Consider the following 17,594-nt stretch of genomic DNA (forward strand, 5'->3'; position numbering starts at 1 on the left):
CACAATGTGTAACCCATGTGCAACTCATAATATGTGAATGTGTCTTTCATGAAGGTTGAACCATAAAAGTGGTTCATAAACTCAACTCAACTGAACAAAAGTCTTCTAAAGTCATACTACTGTATACAATATAGCTATGTGACAAACAGACTAAAGTTATTTTGCTTAAAAATAAGTTTTGCTGATCATTTTCAATTTTTAAGGCCATCAATAATCATTACTTGAAAAAATTCTAAAGCTCTTTAATGGATTCTTAATGACTGTCAGAGTTTATCAGTAACCTACCAGATTCCTTTTTTGTCTACTGATATATAATGCAATACATTTGTATTTTAGGTAGATTATTTTTCCATATTTCTTCTTTCCATATTTCTTTTTTTCATTTGAGAAAAATGAAAAAAAAAAAAAAAATCATAAAAGTTATTCGAGTTCTGAGATTATTATTATAGTTGTGGTGTAATGCTGCTTGTCTTTTTTATTTAGGATTACTTTCAAAACAATGTCTTTGACATTACATCTTTATTGTTACAGTAACCATCCTTGGTGTTGTGATCAAACCTTTAGTGAGGCTTAAAACCATGAAACATTTAAAAAATGCAAATGCACTCCTCCTCATAGTACATTCATATGACATATCAATATATATATATATATATATATATATATATATATATACACACACAGCCATTTTTTCCTCTATAAATAATTAAAACCATCAATATTTTTCATCCAAACTGCTATAACATCTATCGGAATTGAGCCAAAAAAATAGAGATTTATTCAACACCAAGGACATCAGTTTCAGTTAAAAATATTACTATCAGGCCCATAGCCAGGGGGGTTCGGGTGGTTTGAAAGGGGTGGGCTCTTATAGACAAAGGTCCAGAATTTGTCCCATACATAAGCTCTCAGTCCAATTTGGTTTACTATGCCATAGTAAATTGTGAAAATTACCCATTGAAAAGGGTTTTAAGACCAAGCGGAATCATGGGACGCCGAATTTGGCACGACGAGACTTCCCATTCTGAAGTCAAGTCTTGGCAAATTTGACATCCCAAAATCTGAATGAGGAAAGTTGAATGTGCTGGCCAGTTTGTCATTTGCCTAATAAATGGCAATAGGTTATAGTTTTTAATTTCAAACTTCAACAGATTCATATTTTTATTTGTCTATTCATATATGATGTAATTTATTTGTATTTTAGAAACATGTTGCCTATTGTTTTCATATTTCTTCATTCTAAATCTTTAGGAAATGCTTTTGGGACATCAAAAAGTGTGGTTATGATGACCATCCGACAAATAGTGCTTAAAATTTCACTAAAATTCAGTATTTAAACCTCATTATTAAATAAAAATGAGGTGAATAATTGCATTGGTTTGAATTTTTTTAACCGCCCCTTTAACAGTCATCAAATAAGCCTCAAAGAGCATCAGATAGTCAAACTGATGAACAGTGTTGCCAAATTGGGTGGTTTCTCGTCCAATTGGGCAGTTTTGAATTTGATTGTGCTGGTAAAAAATGGCATAGGCGAGTTGACAAAATTTGGTTTCGAAACGTAAATTGTATATGCAACTTATTTAACAAAACATAACTGTGTGCTCCTACTCCATTCAGTCAGTAGTGACCAGTTAGTGCATAGCACAAATTGCCTGCGCCCACCCGCAAGAGGAGGTGAAGGAAAGTTCTATCAAAATCTGACTTCCGTAAAAACCTGAATCCCCTTCGCCTGCAGTTAAACTCACAGCTGTTTATCACTTTTATCGATCATTGTTGTTCTGCAATTGACAGTGTTGTTGACAAGCAGCACCTAATTATGTTCAAAAGAATTTATGTCACCAAATAGGATGAATTTATACACCATTTCGAGAGTAAAAGATACTCTAATAGGTAGTATAATCTACAAATTATTAAGCTATATCTGGCAACACTGCTGATGAACAAATCCATAGATTATATGTTTTTTGCATCACTGAACAGATCTGAATAAATAATTCTGGGAAAAAAGACATGAGTCTCAGCCACGCACATGTCAAGATTCGCAGCTAATAATACATTTAATGCTGGACTGTTTGTGACACAAAGATATTATACGACTTCAAAAGACAGTACACAAATCACATAGGTTATTTATTCTGGTAATTTACAGTGTTTGTGTCCTTTTGAAGACAAATAGCTCATAATAGTAGTTTTTTATATCCCATTAAAGAGTTGAGTTCATCTTAGCTTAGAATGACGCTCACTTTTGCCTGAACTGCTCCTCCGACGCACTCTAATTTCCTAACGTGTGGTTGTGTGTTTATGTCATCTGGTGTGTCCTCTTTGCTTTATTCCCGCTCCCTGAGAGACTGCGGGCCATCTTCCTCCCCTCAGCGTCTCTTTAATCACGCGGCATGTGTAAATGAGCTCTGTCTCGTGTACAGCTGTGTGGGCCGAACGCAGAGCGATAGATCTGACCAAATTAATATGCGCACACTGAGTCTTCTGTCTCTCCCAGACTTGTTGAGGTGATTTAAATGAAAATCCTCCCTTGTGTTCACATTGCTGCAGATGTCAGCAAACGCACACACACACACACTTACACACATAGGCAGACAGTTGTTGTCTCATCTCCATTCTGTCAGCTGATTTATTCGACACCTGTCCTTTTACCTGAGTGTCTACATTGACGCACACCTATTATCTTTCTAAATGTATTACCGTGCAGCTCAGGCATGCGTGTTTTGATATGTTTGTGTCATTTTGTGAAATGTTTGAGAAATACTCACAGTGACGTGAGCGAGCGCAGGCCACTAAATGCGTCTTCTGCAATTTCGGATATCTGATTCTTGCTCAGGTCTCTGGAATAACATCAAACACAGACACAAACAGAGATAATACAGCTGAGTGTTAGACCAATAAAAGAATGCTTTGCACATTTTTCTGACAGGACGTCGATACTCCATAAATACCCGTGTAAATTCGATACTAACGGGAAGTGAACATAAGAAACTTATCATTAGCAGCTAATCTTTAAAAAAGACTGTTCGGCTAAAATTGGAAACAATTTACTGCCTACAGTGGCTAGCAGAGACATTAAGAAATTAAATAATTAAAATGGGCAAATTATTCCCCTGAGTATTTGAAATTCTTGCACCGCTCTGCTGAACTCCGTTATACAGTGCTCTGTTTGATTTTAGAATAATAGCAATATTTTAAAGTTAAAGGTTAAGCAATATTTTAAAGTAAGAGGTTAAAATCGGAGGCACATCTGCCTTTAAAAGTGCTAGTCAATGTTATAATGACTGCGTTGACCACTAAAATTAAGGTATGCAGAGTTTACTCGAAGCTAAGAAGATTCAAAAGATTCATTCATTCATTTTCTTTTCGGCTTAGTCCCTCTGCTAACAGAAGATGACAAGCTGAAAAGCTTAAGCACAATGGCTAATGCTAACACTTCAGCCAGTACATGGAAAGGCAGACAAGATGTCATGTTTTTAAATGGATGTCAATGGAGGAGAGATGTCATTATGCTGAATAACAACTTATGTGAGGAAATAGCTAATCATTTAATGAATGGATTTACATTAAATGACATGTTAATAGTGAGTCATAAATATATTTATTTCTACCCTGATAATTATGTTATTTTTGAAGAAAAGGAAGAGTAGGGAATATCTAGGCCTCATGTATGGCATTACTATACAATAGTACATGTTGTGTACTTCATGTGTGTTGTATAGAATATATCTTTCTGTATCTTTGGCTTTACCTGAAACTAGACTTTAATTTTAATATGGTCTATGATGTCTGACAATAGACTGATAATGCATTTTAGTGAACAATAAGAGTGTTTTAATATTGAATGAACATCAAATTATATTATATGTAACAAAATAAATGTTATTTATATGGCTTTTACATTTTAATAGATTAATAGATTTTAATGGAAAATGAGTGGAAGAAAAAAAAACTGGGTGGGAGAAAATAAAATGGATGGGAGAAAAAAAACTGATAGGAAAATGTTTATTTCGTGAAGTTTTTGCGTTCCCTCGCAAAGATGTTTTGTATTCCCTCACAAAACTGTTGTTCCACAAACACTTCTTGTTCAATTCATACATGTCAACCCTCCCGTTTTTGCTGTCTTTCTCCTGCATTTTACCACTCAATTCCGGCTATCATCCTATCATTAAATATTTCTCCCATACTTTTAATCTTGAAAGCACATTGAAATTAATTAAAAATGTCTGCATTCACTTTCTTTCCATTAAACCTGTGAGTCGATCATTGACCTTCCAATGCAACCTCTCAATCAGTGAATGTATGTATAAGCGCTGACTGATGGATGCGCTTCGTACAATGACCTGATCCCAGATCAGCTTCTGTAAACGACATTTAAAGTGACACCTCTGTTATCAAACAAGTGCAGAGCAGCAAACGAATCTCTCGTTTGGTTTAGTTTGATAACAGAGGTGTCACTTTAAGAATGCACAGATCTATGATGAAAGCATTCAATTACTTTAGTAACTGTTTGTGTTAATTTAAGAGAAATTTAGTTGTGTTTAAAATAAAACACACATGTTTACATATTATTAAGTGTATTTGTCTGTTTAAACACACACAAACCCCAAAGCGTCCTGCACTTTAGCCCCTCTTTAAATGTCGTGTACAGAAGCTGATCTGGGATCAGTTTATCATACGGAGCCTATCCGTCAGTCAGCACTACATGCATTCACTGATTCAGAGGTTGCATAGGAAGGGCGACGATCGATGCACAACTTTGATGAATAGAAAGTCAATGCAGACATTTTTATTTTAATTTCAATGTGCTTTCAAGATTAAAAATATAGGAAAATACATAATGATAGGATGATAGCGGGATAGAATGGTAAAATACAGGGGAATCCCGGCAAAAACGGGAGGGTTCACATGTATGAAGTGAACAAGAAGTGTTTGTAGAACAACAGTTTTAAAGCAGAGATAACTCAAAAACTTGTTATTAAAAACTTATTAAATATATATATATATATATATATATATATATATATATATATATATATATATATATATATATATATATATATATATATATATATATATATATATTTTTTTTTTTTTTTTTTTCCTATCACTCTTTTTTTTCTCCCACTCATTTTTTTTCCTTCCACCTGTTTTTTTTCCCTATCATCACATCCCTTCTGTGTCTCCATAGAAATGTAATTACTTGATATATTTAAGGTAAATATATAAATATTTTATAATGAAAATGTTTGTATGGCTGCTTAGTATTTTGTAACATCTTAGAAAAATAAATATATATTTATATTCAATGTTCAGCTACTTTAAAGAGCATTACGTCTTTCACAATATCATTGTTAAACTAAATTAAATATCAGTTCACTTGTGCAATTAAGATGAGAGAACAAATCCACACTGACCATGCTAGCCATTACACTTTCTCTAATGGGAAGTAATACACTGCTTTTCATTTCCAAATAGTAAAAAAAAAAAAAATTAGCTAAGTTTGATGTTAGCATAATGTGAAATCTGGTGAAATCAGGTAAAGATTTTACTCTAAAGTTGAAAATGTAACTCTAGTTCATTTCATTAAACATTACAGTACATTTCATTGATTTAATTGGAACACATCACTACAATGTCTGTGTAGTGAGTAAATGAGCTGCCAACACCTTTTCCCCTTCATTTTTAAAGTTTTTTTTTTCCTCTCAGGAAACCCAGATTTGTTTTAATGTATTCCTCAAAATACTGATTTCTTCACGTCAAGGCATCACTGCCAAACCAGAGGTGAGAAGTTCCTATTAAATATTTGAATTTATGTCTCTCAAATAGAGATTTCTGTGAGCAGGGTGACATCCCAGAAAGTGCTATGCATGTAATGACGCCCTTCACTGTTTCACTATTTATTTATAAAGCCGATAACCGAGCACTTGTGTCAAGTACAGTTCAAAATAAGTTCACATATGGGCTGAAAAGTGTAAGAATCTCCAGATATGGAATGTTTAGTTGATTTTAAAGTGCTTTTTGGACCACATAACTTTACTATTTCTATACATGTTAGAATTTTAAACATTTTGTGATGCATTTCTGTAATGGCAAAAAGTACTCTGGCTTTCAGTGTCACTTAATCTTTAAGAAATAACTGAATTTTCAGTTTTTTTGTGATTTTCTGTTAAGCAGATTGAAAAAAAAGAGACTTTTTTAATAGTTAGAATGATATACAGTATTTTCTGGGGTGGTGTTGTAAATAACAGTACACAAACCTGAAAATAAACGGTAACTTTGTGGACTTAATTCTCTCTATATAATTTTGTTATACAATATATAGCTTCAACCTAATAAAATGTCAATAAAAGTCACTTTGTTAAACTACAGAGTTACATTTTCAACCTCAAAAGTTGACAAAGCAGAGATCAAGGACCAATAATGCAATTCATAACCATAAATAAACTGAAAAAATTGTAAATCACCAAATATGAAATATGGTTAATATATGGATTATTTACAGCATAATTTCCTTATTTGATGCTAAAGATTTATTTTCATTATCAGTTTTCAGAAAAACATTCATTTAATAACTAAATGACCTCTCTCTTTTGAACCAATTAAAGCATCCTTGCTGAAAAAAAAGCATTAAAAATAATCCAGACTCCAAACATGTTAACAATAGCACAAATTGACTCCTTATTAGTGTATGTTGTAGTGTGAGGAAGTTCTTACATTCTCTTGAGTTTCTTGTATGTGGAGAAGGCTCCTGCTGGGATGTTCTTGATCATGTTCTGCTCCAGACGGCTACACAGAAACAGATGGATATGTTTCGTTACACAATGCTGACTTTTCCATTACAAAAGTAATTGCCTATAATAAAAAAAACTACAAAACAAATACAACACAGGGCAGGAAGTAAATCAATGTAATATTCCAGTGTGTGTTCGTCAAATGCACATGCACCATCTCACATTAATTCAAATAACAACACAGATCTGCTGCTACTTCATTTCTCAGAGTATGAACGCATGCGTGAGTGTGTCTTACAGGTGCACTTTTATTTAGTCAAATAAAAAAAAAACTTGTAATAATATAATATAATATAATATAATATAATATAATATAATATAATATAATATAATATAATATAATATAATATAATATAATATAATATAATATAATATAATATAATATAATAGCGACGCAGTGGCGCAGTAGGTAGTGCTGTCGCTTTACGAAATTGTTGAAGGTCGAAATTGCATCACATAATTGCGTGATAACAATCAAGGATCAAAACACGACCTCTCTGGTCAGAAATTTAAATCATGGACCAACCGCTTGCTTTTTTTAATGTCTAATCATCTTATTTAATCCCGCCCCTTTTCGCAGCGACGTACTACAGAATTCCGCACGCACAAACTCTAGTGTGTTTACTTCCTGTAGTTTGTTGCAATCGCCAGTGGGGTTTTCTATATGGGAGATTCTTGCTGAACGAACTACAACTCCCAGGACTCCCTGCGCTCATCAACTCCTGCAACAGCTGACAATAATCCGGACACTCACACACAGACACAGCTGCTACTCATCTACACTGATTACACGACTATAAATACACCTCACCTGCATTCACACATAGCTGAGTTTTGTTTTGCTACTGAACATTATAAAGGCTTTTTCCTGTTTGTGTTTACAGTGTTTTGAGTCTTGCCTTGTTTCTCATCTTCACCAATTGCTGTCTTACTTCTCGCTTGTTTATTGACCACGATTATTGGATTACCCTTATGATATTGTTTCGCTCCTGTTTATGACCGTTGCCTGTATGACTTCGATTAATAAACTGGATCCGCAAGTCTATCCTCAGCGTCTGCTTTGTTACATATAATAATTTGCCTATTTTATTTTTAATCCTTAAAATATGCTAATGTGAATTTTTACAAATATTTAGTTGAATTGCTTTTTATATTAAACTATTACGCAGCTTCACAAAACAACGCAAGCAAAAATAAAAGAGTGCTTTGAAAAAACAAGGGTGCTTTGTTGAAGCGAAAGCGCTTGAAAGAGTCTTACGTTTTTGAGAGTCTGACTGGCACTTAACGCTCCTTCAGGAGGTCTACAGGGAAAGCCATCTAATGCTTTAGGGCAGCCTGTACATTGAGTGTTCAATTTGTGTTTTGGCTCACTGGGAGAAAAGCGCATGGAAAACAAGTCCCTGAGAAATAAGTGCAGCTCTCCTGCATGCTCCAGGTTATACATCATTTCATTAGCCCAATTTGTTTTTGGCCATGGGCTCGGTAGGGCTAATGTGTCCTAGCCTGCATATCCATTTATTATGCAAAGGTCATACACTATTGACATAACAACAACGGCGAGGAACAGCACATATCAGGGCAATTACCTACCTGTCCTTTAGTGCAAACAAGGATCTCTGAATCAATATGGATACCAAACACCCTGACCAAGACGATGTGGACGTTCTCCAAAGCACAAGAACATTCAATCAGCCTTAGGCAAGACAGCCAAAACACGTCGAAAAGCTCAAGTGTTTTCTTTGTAACTGTATGCGCGGTTTGCTGTATATGATCATTAAAACACGGCGTCCCAGCCTGTTTGCACAATGGAAACGTCGGGTTTGCAAATTTCTCTTTTTGGACGATGCCCCAAAACCTCTGTTGGATGTTCTCTTGTGTTTGAAGGACACTGAATATAGAAGCGGTCGGAACGACAACAAGGTCAGATGATTTAAATGATAATACTGCATGAGTTAGACTCATTCGATTGCTTTTTTTGTACTTTGAAAGCTAAAATTAATATGCTACCATTAGCATTAGGAAAGCTAACATGGATGGCTCAATGCAGGAAAGGTCATATAAAAAAGCTAATAGGCAGAAAAACTGACAATAACATTAATCTGATATATTTGCTCTAATAACTACCAACTCATACAAAAAAGCCACAGTCGTCAAAACTCATCCAAGGACAACCAGCTTTAAAAAAAATCCAGCAAAATAAGATTAAAATGGACATTTGAGAGAGCCAAACACTTCATTTTGAGACAAAAATGCCCACCGTTAGGATTTTAAATGTACTAAAATAAAATAACAATATTAGCAGTGAAGAGAATCTGCTTAATTCGAGAATTAAAATGCATGTCTTGGGGAGATTTAATCTAATTTATTAAAAATGGGAAAGCCAAAGACATCTGTTTACTTGATAATAAACTTGTAGCAGATAATTGTGCTTAATAGAATTTTAGCTGTTAAGCATATTAACTACCAAGATATGTTCACGAACCAGTGTAATAAATTGCCTTCTTATGTTTATCTGTTTCTGGTAGGATGAGATCCTGGATTATTTCCTGTTCGAAAGTGTAATGCATACCCAATCCTTTGCCCTTAACCTTACCCTAACTGTAAAATATTCCCAAAATATAATATAAAAGGGGACTAATATTAAAACTGTAAGCCTAAATTTAACATAAACTATAAACGTATGCCTGAAATCACATATGTGACTTCACCTACTTGGTGAAATCACACTAACCCTGTTTCTGAGAATATTAAACACACTTTTTAATGCCACCAATGTAATATTTAGCTTTAAATCAACCCCAAAATATGCATGAAACAACAACAATAGTCTTTCTGAAATTGTTGTCACAAATATGTATTTTTGATTGGTATCAAGTTTTGGTATACTTATATTAAGTTACTACCTGAAACGGTACGACATTTTACTTTCCCATTTGACAATTAACCATTGCTTAATTATAGTCAAAGTGTAAACTATGGTTAGCATAGCAAAATAGTTGTTAGTTTGAGGTTACCATGGTTTTTGTATTTGTAGTAAACCTATGCTTAATTTTTATAAGGGTCATATCCAGTGTTAGGCAATAACGCACTGCTAGTAATCCGTTACTATAATGACATTACATTTGACAGTAACTAATACTGTAATGCAATACTTTTTAAATATATTTATTCTGTTATCATTACAATATGATGCGTTTGTCCATTACTTTGACCATTACAACTTTTATGATGCTAAAGCAACTTTAACTTTTACTTTTTTGGTTTCTGAATATATTATTCAGCTGGTGTGATCTTTTTATTTTATTTTTGTGCTGCTGGTCTGACTTAATTAGTGTTTAAAAATGAATTTTTATTTATGTAGTCTTGTGTTTTACGTAGTTGTGAGAATGCAAATTAATTAAAACTGTGAAGCTGATTAACAGTGTATTTTCCATGCAGCACTGAAGTGACGTTATAAGGGCATTAATTGGAGCATTAAAAATATTTCTATGGAAAAGTAACTCAAAAATGACTTTTAACAGTAATGGGTTATTTTTGGTGTAAGTAATCGATAAAGTAATTGAGTTAATAGTTATTGAGTAACTAGAAACGGTCACTACAGGGTTTCTGCAGGTTTCACCAAGTCGAAATTAAGACTTTTAAAGACTACGAAAAATAAACTTTCAGACTCTTATAGGGCTAGATGCAAAGGGTTTTTTAATGGACCAGCAGAAAAAAAATCTAATTAAGTCATTTCTTAGCCATATATTTTAAATAATGTGTCAAAACAAGCAAACCTTAGTTGTACACATACATTAATGTCCAATATAACTTAAAAAAACTCTTTAAAAAATAACAACAGACTACAGTTATAATATTAGTTATGAGTAGTTTTGTTAAAGGTTGTATTGAGACGTGTTGTTGGTGATTGGATGTGTTTTGGATCAATTGGGTTGCTTTATATAAACAAAGGAAAATTAAGACCCTTTTTAAAATGATTTAAGACCTACAAGACAATATTTCAGTGAATTTAAGACTTTTTAAGACCTAAAATTGTGTTTTTGAAATTAAAAAGACATTTTAAGACTTTTTAAGACCCAGTAGATACCCTGAACTAGTAACCATAGCACAATGCTGTTCATATCATAGATGACTTCAGTTGTGGTCTGCTTGAATCTACTGATAAGACATGTTTTTCACAGACTCATTTTCACTTGCAGTTTTTCTGATTCTTGACTGACTGTGTAATTGCCTAAACTTGCAGACAGGCTGGTAGACCTCCTCGAGCACTGAGCAAGATCTCTCCGCAACTGCGGCACGGCGCTAACGCACTCGCTAATGAGGTTGCTACACCGCACTGCTAATGGCCTTTGTTACATGACAGGAGGAAGGAGCCAGATCAACGCACAGACAATGTCAGCGGTAAGTATTTATCACACATGCTGATTTTACACAAACAGAGAGAGGAAATGAAATTGAGCCACGGAATCCATACATTTCCACGATTCCTTCAGGCAGGTTGGCAGGAATCTCCGTCAGGCCTTTTCTACGGCAGTCTACAATGTTGTTGTTGCAGGTGCAGGCGGCAGGGCAGATGGTCGCCTGCGGAGCACATGACCTTGGCTCTGTCTCTACGGGACCTGGGCAGAAGGAAAAGATGGAAAAATAAAAATAACAGAAAATAACAGGAGGAAAATTGACTAAAGGCAGCATGGTTTAAAGGGAATAGTTCACCTAAAAACTTACTCCTGTTTCACTTTTTAAAAACCTATTTAGAGTTTCTGTCTTCTGTTGATCATAAAAGAAAATAGTTTGGCACTTGTTGACCTCCATAGTACTTTTTTCCTACTATGGAAATCAATGGGTACCAGCACCAGCATTTTTCAAAATATCTTCTTTTGTGTTTAACAGAAGAAAGAACTCAAAAAGGTTTAAAACAACATGGAAGAATAAATGATGAGGTAATTTTCATGTTTGGGTGAACTATCACTTTTATAACAAATGGAGAAGACAAGAAACATTAACATAATTTTGAGCTGAATATGAATCGAATGCGATTCTTTCGGATAGTAGCAATACTGTACTGTAACTCTCCCATGGCTTTGATTTAGGACTATGAAATGTAACATTAGTTCTCATAACAGTGGGATTCAAGATGAGCGAAAATAGCTTTTAATACACTCCATAATGAGGAAGAACAGACCCCCTGTTGTTTAATTGTCTTCCTTTACAGCTTACTTAACAAACGCTTTTTCTTGCACCATGTTTTGTGTTTGTGTTGGAGTGTATTCATCAGTTGATTAATCAGAGGGGGAAGAAAGGGGGGCTTAATTAACAAGAGCCGAAACGTGAACTTTTTCACCAATGAAACCCAAAGGTCCATTAAGAAGCAGAATGTATGGAGTAGTTTAATAAAGCAACACAGTGAAGAGGCACACTGTTTACTAGCTTAAAATAGCCAATATCTATCAATATCAATATCTATCTATCATTATACAATTTAACCAACACACACACACAGAGTTTAACACAAGAGAAGGACATTCTGACAGTGTGAGTACTGTGCCATACCTGTGCAAACAAATTCTCTTTTTTGAACATCGGGGACATTGAGACCTCTCATATGGGCGGGGGCCATGCACTGTGTGAAAGGGGCCAAACCCCTCCTCTGCCGCAGCCAATCAGAGAGCCAGGACAGGTGGCAGTCGCAGTGCAGGTTGTTGGAGTGCAGGCGACTGGAGAGAGAGAGAGAGAGAGAGAAAGAATAATGAGGGACAGATAGTGAGACAGTATCAGATAAAGGTCAGAGGAGGTTTGTATGTCTAGCATGGATGCTAGAGTGGATGATCCCTGAGAAATGCCAGGAAATAGAGTTCTTAAAAGGCAGAATCCGAAGAGCAATATTTACCACACGCGCAGTGTCATATTCCATCTGTGAGATGGCATTTAAATGCAAAGGAGGAAGGAAATAGCCTCTGTGATCAAGTAAATATGCATACGGAGAATCTCTATAAAGCTTCTTCAATGTAGACAAGGACTAACACATCTGAACTAAAGTGACAACATGAGTATGACTAGGTCATTCTATTGTACAGATAATAGTGACATCTCTCCAGAGACCACAGTAAACCCCTCGCAAATCCCTGAAGCATGCATCCTCATTTCACCTTCAGCAATATGGCACAATTCCCAATAACACCTTTCACATCTTAATAAAAATCTCTCAAGGGCCATTACGCGAAAGGTACAAGAGACACTGTTGAAAGAAAAAGTGGTGTCAGCAAATCAAAAAGCGCAGCTATACTGTTCACCACTGTCTGTAAATGCAATAACAGGTCGAATCCAGTTAGGTGGACAAAAACCTGCTCATTGACGAATTTCAGCAGGGGGCGACGGTTTTAATAGAGCTTTTCCCATTACAAATCCAGTATCTGGCCCCCTGTCTTTGCGGATTAATTACAGATGAGTGGGATTACAGAGATGGATGACATAGGGAGAAGGAGGCTCGGCTGCCTCAGGTGCACATGGGATGAGCTGAGGACCGGCACAATGGGGCAGCTCACACACACCCTATCGACCGTGATACACGGAAAATGACTACTTGTCTACCGGTGGGAGTGCTTTTCATTTGTCTGAGTTATTGAATGGCAAGCGTCATGGGGTGATATCATTTGATCTAATTGAATGCACAAAGATAGTATACGTCTGTAGAAGAGAAGATCAGGAGGGGGGGAGAAAGGTGAGGTGAACTGGACTATTTCATCAGAAACCAGGGGCCAAACCTCCATCTGGCTAAATGGATTACCAACATCTCTAAACATTTGATTTAATAAGTTGTTTTTACGAGCAACAAATTCAATACAGATATATCAGGGATATTAGAGACAGAAAATTCAATCCAAAGGAACTGGGTAGCAACCAAAGCCTCGCTGTGGATAATTCAATACTGCCCAGGGAGCAACGCACCCGGCCATCCGAGCATCAGCAAATTCAATCCCGCAAGAGGGGGCTGGCCTGTCTGATGGGCTGAGTGATGGGAGGGAGGCCAGACTGCTCGGCTTTGGAGCTCCAGCTATGGGTGACTCCTGGGAGAATGCTTGGTGGCCATGACGGAAAGAGGAGAAGAGTTCGATGGAAAAAGAAATGACTGATTGAAGAAGGACACTCGAACATGCGCACTTGGGTCACAGTAACCCTAAAGCCTGAGATTCAGAAGCCCCCAAATCAAACTAGTGTTTACTCCTGACATATTTATTTCTTTATCCCTTTATTAAACTGAAAGTTCTGTGAAGAACGACCACACTAGAATAATAACAAAAAAGCATCTCTGGGTCAGCCACAGATGGGAATCATTTTGGCACAGCGCAGGGACTGTGTAATTATTTATATCAATTGTGGTTTGGTCCAACAGCGGAAACGCAAGAGCATCTGTGTAAGAGACCTATCTCAACATTTTCAGCTAGGACAATGTCTGCTGCACAAACAGACCACCGCTCTGATAACTGACACGGCGTCACCACAGAGCCTGGAAAGGGGCTCCAGTCAAGCCAACCAAAAGAGCGAAGATTCAGAAGTAATGTGAGTAAATATAAATATACTGTATGAATGTCTGATTGTATAGCATTAGTAGTGGACAAGAAACTTCTCAGTACTCACAGTGTCCGCAGTTTTGGCATGTGGTTGAAGCTTGACAGTGGAATGAGGGTAATATTGTTGTTGTTGAGAGTGCTAGAAAAAAAGAAGACAGAACACATGTTATAAAAAAAGGCATGTTTCACTTAGTAGACATAAGAGTGTAGTAGAAAACACTCTGGAGTAGAAATAGTTGTTAGATACATTAGAATTTAAAGATTAAATGAATGAGTAGTGTTTGGATTCTATAAGAATGTAATGATCTACAACAGAATGATATCATCTATGATCAGTGCACTTGTAATTACGCATGGCAGACCTCTCTGTTTCTTGTCATGCCAGCTACAGTTCTGATTAGTGCAACCTACAGTAGCTGACCTCATCTTGTAATCGATCCATCCCAGCCCATAACTCCCAGACCTATCACAGACATGCACAACACACTGCCTCCTGTATCTCCACCTCTTGGAAAAGGGTCTGGAATTCCTCAATTTAGTATTTTAATGGTTCCTGCTTGGTGAGGAGAAATCCTGCCAATTACGCCAACTCAGTTTACAGCTTGGGTTTGGGGTCTGAGTGTTCCTTTTAATGAAAGGTTTAACATTAGCCAGTTTTGGATTGAATCCTCCAATGGCCTTTCTCAAGTTTACAGTGCATCCATGATTTACATTTATTCATGGGGCAGATGCATTTATTTAAGTGACTTACAATGCATTAAAATTAAGTACATGTTTTGAATTCATGCAATTCATGCCTTGACCTTGTACCATGCTAGTTTAAGCTATAGGCGTTCAAACCTTAGTCCACACTGACTGATGAAGCAAATCTGTTTATTCAGTCTAAACATGATGGTAAACAAAGAAGGTGTTTACATTATTTACTATCTGAGCAATCAGATTTATTACTGAAACCGATGGAAATTTCCCAGCCTGAGCCCATTTCTTGAAAGTGGGTACTATAAAATTGCACAAATCAGAGGAAAAGTAATCCCTCTAAAATATAACATTCTTGTGGGAATTTAAATGATATCTGAATATTGATTTTGGCTCAGATCAGTGGTGGAACACTTTATTATGAGTGAGGGAAAGAAGAAAACTAACTAAATGGAATGGAAAATTATTGTTATTCTTCACATAGACACACTGAAAATTCCACACAAATTACACACAGGGTGAAGGAATCACCCTCGCAAGGAGCTGACCAAATCCGCACCAGAAAGCGATCCTCTTGTCAAGGCCGCTGTGGCTCAGAGGTTTCATTGCTGTTCTCTGCTGCACTATAGAGATGTAAATAGAAGAAGCTCTGGGCAAGCCTAAGGGAGGAACGCCCTGGTAAAAGCTTGTAATACCAAACCATCACCAAGGGAGAATGCAATTTGCCCAGGAAGGAATAGTTCCTATCTGTGAAATCCTCACTCTTTTCTGGGAGCATCCCTAAAAGTTAGAGAATGCAAGTCAAAAACAAAAGAAAATTAATACAAGACTGCGAATGGAGAAAAGACTGAGGAGAGATGCAGAGAAGGATCCACATAGAGCATCAAACAGCTTGCTGTGGTAGTGCCCTCTCGCTCATTCATATTTCAGTCATCTGGATTCCAAGATTAGAAGCCCTGAATAAAAATAATCCTGTATAGATTTCATTCAAGCAATTGTAATTTGAAAAAGCTGGATCTGGACTGGGCGTCGCAGTCAAGTTAAGTCGGCTTAAACCTGACATGTTCCACGCCAAGAGCGATGACCTTTGGTGTCTCAGTGGAAAGCCTGCACCTGGTAATATGGACTTTTCTAGCTCGAGTTAAGCTTTGCTAGAGAAAACATTGAGTGCAGGACCATGGGTCTTAAAGAACAGCCAAGCATAGATACACAGCCTTACGCAAGACTGTCAATCTTCCCTTTATCCAACCCTCTGCACTGCAGAGGGCCGCCCACTGCTGCAGCGTGGCATCTCAGCAAATAAAAGCACAGCATGAGCGGCTCTTGCTGGAGCCACTTGTGATAATTGAAGATCACCTCGAGTCTTTAAAATTCTTTTGTCATCATCGGCAACAGTATTAAGTCATTCCGTCTGTGTCGCCTTGTAGTTGACCATAAATCAAAAATGTGTTAAGCAAACTCAACTGCTGCAGGGGAAGGGACCGCATCCACAGCGTCTCTTGAGAAAGTGCATCCAGGCTGAAATGAAATGAAATCAATGCTGGATCTTGACAAATACCTTACTGTACAGCTTGACTGTTTAACGTTATGATTTTATTTAAAGCTCTATTGATGCAGGCATCCATAAAACCTGGCAGATGTTAATTGCTCACAATGCTTAGTTTTCAGGTCACCTCAGGAGGGGCACGTTTTCTTTTTTACTTCTTCTTACTTTTCTCAGTTATGTCAAGAAAGCTTTCCCACAGTTGCAAAAAGCTCGACTGAGGGGTCTTGAGTGCTCTTAGGCTTTCTTTGGGCCCTCATTAGAGGGACTTGGAGAGAGTCTCTAGATACTTCACTCCTAAAAGACGGCTGCATTTTCAGAGCCAGGACATCTTGAAAAAAGAGAGGTTGTTTTGGTGGATGCAGCGGGCTGAAGGGAAATAACTGAAGTGCTCCTGGCACCTGACTTCACGTCATTCACTTGCACAACTGAGAAATCAGAAGGCAAAGACACATGTGATTTGAAATGACAAGAGGAAAGGTACTATCCTACTTGTGAGTAAGTGTTTCTTAGAAACTAACTGCCCTGGTAACTGAACTAACCCTAAATCGGTGTGGTGAGAAAAAAAAAATGCAATGATGATGTCACTACTGTTTCACAAAATACATATATTGGTAAAGGTGTAAAGACAGTACACATTGTGTATGGATTAGGGATTCTCCACATAATCTTGTCAACATATGATCCGCTCACTTTATTGGAAATTGGATTGAGCCTCTGCTGTTGTCAAGGTTTCATGGGAAACTATTGCAACACAATGGTGAGTTTGCAAGCGTCCATCTGAGCAAATGTTTACTGGGCATACCTACGTCGAGCCCTTGAGTCAAAACAAATGAGTAAAATGCCTCCAGATGGAGCGTAATTTCATTAGGAGCGCTCAGACTCCACTTGTTGCAGTGAGATGGAATAAATGTGAGCAGGGTGGAAATTTTTGCCATTGTTTTTCTTAGCATGGCAAGTTCAGATTTGGTGCAAAACCGCAATCAGATGTTA

The 17,594-nt window shown here is 36.7% G+C and overlaps 1 protein-coding gene across 1 annotated transcript in view; it reads right to left on the reverse strand.

The window, feature by feature from the left end:
- The window catches only part of slit3 (slit homolog 3 (Drosophila)), a 261,693-nt gene that overhangs the window by 85,006 nt on the left and 159,093 nt on the right, over positions 1–17,594 (reverse strand). Inside the window, exons 7-11 of the mRNA XM_056472572.1 lie at positions 14,430–14,501; positions 12,345–12,508; positions 11,269–11,413; positions 6,718–6,789; positions 2,769–2,840 (exon numbers count right to left, since the gene is read on the reverse strand). Of these exons, the coding sequence (XP_056328547.1) occupies positions 2,769–2,840; positions 6,718–6,789; positions 11,269–11,413; positions 12,345–12,508; positions 14,430–14,501 (525 nt within the window). The remainder of the gene's footprint in view (positions 1–2,768; positions 2,841–6,717; positions 6,790–11,268; positions 11,414–12,344; positions 12,509–14,429; positions 14,502–17,594) is intronic.

Source organism: Danio aesculapii, chromosome 14, assembly GCF_903798145.1.
Source record: "Danio aesculapii chromosome 14, fDanAes4.1, whole genome shotgun sequence".
Taxonomy (NCBI): Eukaryota; Metazoa; Chordata; class Actinopteri; order Cypriniformes; family Danionidae; genus Danio; species Danio aesculapii.